General features: G+C 39.6%; 1 protein-coding gene across 1 annotated transcript; it reads right to left on the bottom strand.

The window, feature by feature from the left end:
• Positions 1 to 5894: 5894 nt before the first annotated feature.
• On the bottom strand, positions 5895 to 7628 carry LOC149138813 (cyclin-dependent kinase F-4-like). The gene has a single exon (XM_089450501.1). It carries the CDS (start codon positions 7626 to 7628, stop codon positions 5895 to 5897), a length of 1734 nt encoding a protein of 577 aa, XP_089306627.1.
• Positions 7629 to 7857: the final 229 nt, after the last annotated feature.

The raw sequence follows: 7857 nt of genomic DNA, 5'->3' as shown, positions 1-7857 counted from the left end.
ATCTGCTTAGAATTCCATTTTAATTTACTCACATGCTGAATAAGAATCATTGAATCCACAAAAACAATTAGGTAATGAATTCCCTTGGAGAGATCCAAATCCAAACCTTGTCACAAAGCTAAATATTCGGGGTGATTATTTTAAGAAACCCCTAGGCCCCAAACATATTGAATATTCATTTCTTCATTGGGGAAAAAGATAATATAACTCATAAATTTTTAGGAATGTATTTTGCAGTATTTATTTTAATACCTATTTATAATTAATAATATAAATAAATTAAAAAAAACATATAACGTAAGACCCAAGGCCTTATTAATTTAGAGAAGAGTCAAATCTATACCTAGAATATTGGCAAGAGAAGACAAGGTCAACTAAATAGGTCAATGGGATTTAATGCAGTTAATAAATGCCCTCGATCGGGGTGCAAGTTAGAGGGCAGACCCACAAGGTAGTTTAAAGGATAAGTAAATCAAGGTATATCACCTCTGTCCCTGTCACGACCATGAGTTGAGGCATGCTCAAATGTGCAATGAGCAGGGGTGGGAGACAAACTTCGGTTATTTACGACGAGTCGAGTTTGTGACGATAAGTGGGTGCATTCGGTTAAACACACCCTGACGAGTTGTGCGAAGAAAAGTTGTAAAGGTCTGACGGGTTGAGAGTCGAAAAACCGAGATTGGGAAAATCGACTATGTATGGGAGCACGTGATGAGTTGGTGGGCTGACGTGCGGAGCGGATGACTCTGCGGGCCAAAATGTGGAACAAATGAGTTGGTGGGCCGATTCATTAGTTGGCATTTTCATGGGTGGATTTGTATGGTCGACCGACCCACCTTAACCATAGAAGACACATATATATATGAGTGGCGACTTTGTGGAGGAAGGATCATCGAAGTTCAAGCGAACAAGTGTGGAACAACACTTGGGCGAGCAAAGGAAAAGCAATAGAAGCACATGAAAGGTGCAGGAGGACTGACGGTTGTAGTATTGAGTCGATACAGGAAGGAAACAAGCCGCAAGAGTTCGGGCGAACTATTCTAGGCGGGTTTGCACAGTGGGCAGACAATTCTGTAGTTGGGCTAGCTAAATGGTGGGCGCTCTTGCCCAACAGACGAGTTGTGAAAGTTGACCCAATGAGGTGGGTGCTCTTGCCCGCGGATGAGTGTGGAAGGTTTGTGGTGCAGACGAGCTACGGAGAGTGCAGGTGCAACGAGCTATGGAGGGTACCGAGGTGCGACAAGTTGCGGAGGGTGACTCAACCTCGTGGGGTGGGAAAATCTGCCCGACGGCAAGCTGTGACGAGTTGTGGAGGGCTACCCGACCTGGCAGGGTGGGCACCTCTACCCAGTGATGAGCTGCACGACCCAACAAACGTGGGAAGTCGTCAACGACGAAAGTGGGTGCCACTGAATGGAAGGGAGACGCGTCCTAGTGAGGTGGGTGACCCAACACGAGTAGGCTGAGTTGTTGAAAATTGGAAAGCTTTGTCAAGGTGAAAATTGGGTTTTCTTATCAAAGGTTGAACTTGTAATTGTATTGGTAAAATACTGAATTATCATTGTTGGGAAGACTCTAATGTGGGAGTTGCCCCTCTCAATAAAAGAAAGTATTTCCTCTATGCATACTTATATGATGATAATGATGAATGTTAATTCCGTTGTGTAAAATGATGAATGCTTAGTAGAATTGAAGAAAAATAACTAAGTGTTGAATGTTAGGTGTATCTCGTACTCATAAGTATTAGTGAAATGAAAGTGAGTAGTGGTACAACTGCTGCCTATGTGTGGTTGGACAAACACCCCCAAGATAGGGGCGTGACAGGTGGTATCAGAGCTTGATTCAGACGAATCGATATTTATAGAAGGAAGTGATACAACTGCACTTCATGAGAGTACGTATCCAGAAGCCTTGAACTTTGAAGTGGATACTTCGTGATAGTTGATATCTATTGGTAGTAGTTGGTATTGGGGTTTGAAGCTTGATGACCGTTGAGGATAAAGAAGGTATTGGATACTTGCCTAACTGATGAAGATGGTTAAAAGAGCATTTCAAAACATTGAAGACATGACATATTTTTGGAAAGATGAGATGGCTAAATGCTATGAAGCTCTTGAGAAAGAGTGGGAACTCTTGATACACATGGGGGACAAGATAGTGGACATGTGGAAGGACTTGGGTAATCTTCATGGAAGGACTGTTGAACTTGGTGAACTTGATGAGAAGATATGACATGGTGATCGAAGAGTCCAAGAACTCATGGATTAACGAGTTTGACTAAGGGAGAAAAGAACCATGTTGCAGGCAAATTCCAAGGGACTTGAGGACGACATTAAGAGGGAATTTCTTGGTAGAAAGCCCATTGTGATAGAACATGATGACCTCGATTACATTGACAGACTTGGGGACTATCACCAAGACATGAAGGAATATGTTCGAAAGATTGGGTCACTTCGAGTGGAAGAAGTCAATGTGTTCCAAGTAGGTGCACTTAAGGAGAAAGCGATGGAGGAGAAACTTGATGGAGCTCAAGGTAAGCCAGGATCGAATTGCTTAGATGAACCGAATAGGGAGCTAAGGTACCTTAAGAAGGAAGTTAGGTCGAAGTATAACTCGAAATACTCTTCTGAGGTTGAGTTATTGAAGAAGGTTGCAAAGATAAGATGCAATATCAAGCCTAGAGAGGATGGAAATGCCTTAAGGCTGAGTTTTGTGAAGGAAACCATACATGGCAAGCAGTTTGCTGCATTGGTGGACATAGGGGCCACTCATAGCTTCCTTAGTATGAAAGAAACAACACCTTTTGAAAAGAAAGCGAAAGTGGGGAGAGAGTAGAGTGCTTTCAGAGCATTGGACTCTACCATGAAAGCTGTGACAGGTAATTTTAAGGACACTCAGGTAAGAGTGGGTTCATGGTCTTGGTAGTTGGACTTGATGGTGAGAGACTTGGATGGCCATAATATGGTGCTAGGGCAAGATTTTCTGAAATTTGCACAATCCATACCAATGGTGGACCAATATATTCCCTTGATTACAACTCGAGGACAAGCTATGGTGGTTTTGATGAATAGGAGGAGTTTCTTGGGATATAGAACAAGAATTTCTTTGATGGCTTTGTATCCAAAGGATCCGAATGTGAAGCATGATTATCTGGAGCAAAGGGGACTTGGATGTATGAATCAAACAACGAAGGAAAGGAAGATAGTTGACTTTGTTACAAGAGCTAGAAGGAAATATGAAGGTGGAAAGGAAGTTTCACACATCTTGAGGCACTTAAGAGATGCATCTTCTACGGAGGGTCTTCACCATGGAGTTGTTGATGAAGGAATTTCGAGCACTTCTTCTAAGACAGTGGTTGGGGAATATTATGCAGATATAGATCCAACTGGCATAGTGGGTTTTTGCAGGTATGCCATAGGAATATATGACTTTCATTTAACAAAATAAAAGCTTGAGAAACTTGGTTGTACACATGAGGAGGTTGAATCTATGCACAAGTACTTGAGGACGTAGTATGAATCAGATACATGGGTGGATGAGACTCAGGGAGGAAACTTCCTAACCCTTCTTTCTAGATAGACCTTGGAGGATAGGTGTGTGCAGGTCTTTGATATCTAGGAGGACTACACCACCCTCCTAATGGGCCTTGGAGATGAGGTTTCTTTTATTGACAGGTTGATGATGCTTGGATGAATGCAACTGTATGACAACACATTGGCATTAGCATCATGGGAAGCATGTTGCAGATGGGATGATGGACTATGTCATGGACCTAAGCATGGCTTATTTTACACCTCGAGATGGATTCTTGATCTACTTGAGATTGTGATAGGATGTTGAGAAACAAGCAACAGCGACCTGAGGAGGTTCATTCTCATGGGTTGAGCACTGCAGTTGGATTAACTACCCAACTAATTTGATGACATGAGGGCATGTAGTGCACCAAGTTTGTGTCAGATAGACGTCTTGGTTATCACTGAGATGTTGTGTCAGATAGACATCTTGGTTAAGACTGAGATGTTGTGTCAGACATGATATATGTCGCAGCGATGGCATGTAGTCGAGTTGGAGGGACCAACCTTCCACGATGGGGTAACATGTGGAGATTGTGATGAATGTGGATTAATGATCATATATTGAGGAGACTTCCTATTCATGGAGGCGTGAGCGTTGATGTTTTATGCGATGACAAAGAAGAGGTAGGCAACATGGAAATTTTGGAGATGTTGGAGCTAGCGACACTTTGCGACGATGTATGATGGTGTTTTTGAGGATGACAACCGTTTAAAGTGGGGGAGTATGTCAAGACCATGAGATGAGGTGTAATTTTCTTCAGACATTGATTATTTTTTGTGTTTTATTTATTGTATCCTATCATTCATTCCTTGAATTTTAGTCATGAATGTTATCATTCTACCTTTTAAATGGTAGCTATTGTTAAACATTGTAGATAATTATATTTTATGTTCCATAAGCATTGTAGATAATTATTCAATGTATTGATAGAGGCCCTTAAAAGTAATTTTTCTTGGCCTCCCTATGCTAGAGTTAGGGAGATAAATATGGGAAGAAGTACTTATAATTGTAACAAATAGAATATAGCAAGGAGAAGAGAATAGGTAGAGGAGCTAATGCATATAAATAGATAAATATTTGATTTATAACCTACTTTAAAAAAAATTGTTATTACTATTTTTTAAATATTGCATATCAAACTCCATATTAAGAATGAAATACATTGCACATCCCTCTCACAATAGAAAGTAAAAATGTAAGAAAAAGCTTGATTTAAATTACTTTATTCTTCTCAATGTAAAAGCTATGTTATTTAGTATGAGTATTGAAAAAAATTGTTTATGCCCAACAATAAGATTTTTTTTGTAAATATTACATCTTTACTAAACATAGAAGGAATTACACAAGGGATATAATCAATATTAATTTTGCATGCTGTGTAGACTCTATATTAAATAGCTAGGAAATTCTATATAGCCCTTCTAAAAAATAAATTAATTGCTTTTAACTTTCAATTATTCTATCTCTTAATAAACTTGATGTAAAATTAAAATATACATTGAATAATTTTATTTCCAATATTTTTTCATCATTATTATTTTTAATTTATTGTGGTAAATATATTCCAATATTTTTTATCATTACTATTTTTAATTTTTTATTGTAAATATAATGCTATTATTAAAATATACATTTTTTATTGTAAATATAATGTTATTATTAAAATATATATTGAATAATTTTATTTCCAATAATTTTTTATCATTATTATTTTTAATTTATTATGGTAAATATATTCCAATATTTTTTTATTATTACTATTTTTAATTTGTTAGTGTAAATATAATATTATTATTATTAAATGTAACATTATTGAACGTTCCAATTTTATCACTGTGTCTCCATAGCTTCTTCAGTTTAATTAACATTGTTACTGCGCAGCTATAGATTAACATCCATCGAGAAGGGTAGTTGCCACTGTGAGAACATATGGATCACTACATCTTCTTGCTATTGTAAATTATGAGATGATTCAAGGAGATGAATGTTGAATCTGCATTCAGAAGAAGTGTTTACGTTAATTATGAGAATCACTCGACCGCAGCCCACCACACCCTAGATAAATTATTTAAATAAATTATCATCAGTTTATATTAAACTGTGAAATCAACATTTGAAAAACAATGCAATGTTTACATTTTAAGGAATTACAAGGACCCGCAGATTCATTTATGGCCTGTTTGCGGACAGGATGGAATGCCCGAAAGCACAATGGCAATGGGAACTCATACAATTTGAGGGTTGATTCGACATGTTTGACAGATTTGAACAGTCGATGCATTACTACCGTCCTCTCATCACCACACCCTAATTGAGGATTAGGTTATCTTATCATCATTAACTGGCATTCTTCGTCGATTAAACAGCTTCGGCCCCATACCTGGAAACGGGTATGCTGGCAGATTTTCTATTGACACAGATGCAGGAATTCCATATGACCCCACATAATTACACTGTTGCCCAATTGAATGTTCAGAATTTAACCTCAATTGGTCCACTGATCGGGGGTTGTTCGCATCTTCGTGATTACCATTATCGGGAGGGTTTACCATGAGCTTAGGGCCCATTCCCGGAAATGGGCGTGATGGCAGATTTTGAAGTGAAGAAGAGGCGGGAATTTGATATGAGCCCAGGTAACTATTCTTTTGCCAAATTGAATAACTCGACCTAAACATGTCCACTGTTGGTCTGCTGTTGCCACCGTCGTCGCGATTGGCATATTCAAATGCTATCGGTTGCTCCACTCCGCCTCCGGCCCTTAATGGATTATTCTGCAATGTACCTTCTCCTGTAAATCCAACCTGTTCAACAAAATAAGAAAAAGAATTGCTGCAACTTCTCCCTTTTAAATCAGATGACACATGACCAATAGGATTCTCGTGATTTGGCAAGAGAGGAATAGGTTGGAATTTCATGTCGTAACAGGAGGAGGAGGAATAGGTTGGAATTGCTCTGTCGTTGCCACCGTCGTGATTGGCATATTCAAATGGTATCTGTTGCTCCACTCCTGCTGCAACAATTGGATTAATCTGCAATGTACCTTCTTCTGTAAATGTAACCTGTTCAATAAAATAAGAATAAGAATTGCAGCTTCCTCCTTTTAAATCAGATGACAGAACTGTATGACCAATAGGATTCTCGCGGTTTGTCAAGAGAGGAATAGGTTGGAATATACAGGAGGAGGCATAGAAAAATGGATGCTGCAGTGCTTCCTTAGGCATGGGCCTTCTCTTCCGATCCCACGACAACAAACTGTTTATGAGATCAATGGCCGCGGCACTTGCTGTCGGTAGAAGACACGACAATTGTTTAGTGGAATCAACATTCCCAAACTCTTCTGGAAAGCTGTAACCCTTTAAGTCGGCAAGCAGTAACCCCTCACGCCAACTTCCGGTATCAGGAGAACCAATGACAGAGCAAATGCTATGCAGCTGATGTAGCGCGTTAGAGCCTGTAAATATTGGATAACCAGTGAACAGCTCCGCCATGATAACGCCCATTGCCCAAATGTCATTGGACAAACCATATTCAGTGGATCCAAGCAAAAGCTCGGGTGCTCGATATGGGCGTGTCCCAACATATGATTCCAGTGGCTTATTTTTCCATATTCTAGTAGCCAGCCCGAAATCAGCAATTTTAATAGACGTACCTCCCCTCACTAATAAATTCTGTGGTTTCAGGTCCCTGTGACAATATCTTTCATAAGACATGCTTTGAAGCCCTTTCAAGATCTGGAAGCAAAAGCTTCGCACCTCGTCCTCGGAGAACGAACGGCCTCTCCCTCTTCTCTGGAGCTCTGACAGATCACAATCCATCAGCTCAATCACCGCGTACAACGTGGTGCCCTCCAATATGATATCATGCAGGTAAAGTATGTTGGGATGAAACCTCAAATCTGCTAAACAATTCACCTCTGCGCAATCCTCATATCTAGAGAAGTTTCCGTTGATTCTCTTGATGGCCCAAAATTCACCCGTAACCTTATCCACTGCCTTCCAAACGGTTCCATGACTTCCTTTTCCCAACTCCTCAACAATAACATAACGATCCATGGCACTCACTCTGAAATTAGAAAACAGTAACAACACTCGCCTTCTGTTCTCTTCACTCTGAAATTAGAAAACAGTAACAGTGGCCTTGCCTTCTCTTCTCTCCTCGCTCGCCTCGCCACGCCAAATATTAGACTGAGGTTCCAACTTTGCTCACAATTTTCACCTTCGCCTTATCTGCTGCTACCGATTCTATTAAAGTTTAGATCAATTTGGGAAAGACATATGATAA

This window comes from Pinus tabuliformis, chromosome X, assembly GCF_031772625.1.
Source record: "Pinus tabuliformis cultivar Carrire ecotype Pingquan chromosome X, CPIR1, whole genome shotgun sequence".
NCBI lineage: Eukaryota > Viridiplantae > Streptophyta > Pinopsida > Pinales > Pinaceae > Pinus > Pinus tabuliformis.
Note: the sequence above shows the minus strand (reverse complement) of the source record. Positions and strands in the feature narration are given on the sequence as shown.

Excerpts from the sequence above, each read along its gene's own strand:
- LOC149138813 (XM_089450501.1), bottom strand. The coding sequence starts at position 7,628 with ATGGATCGTTATGTTATTGTTGAGGAGTTGGGAAAAGGAAGTCATGGA.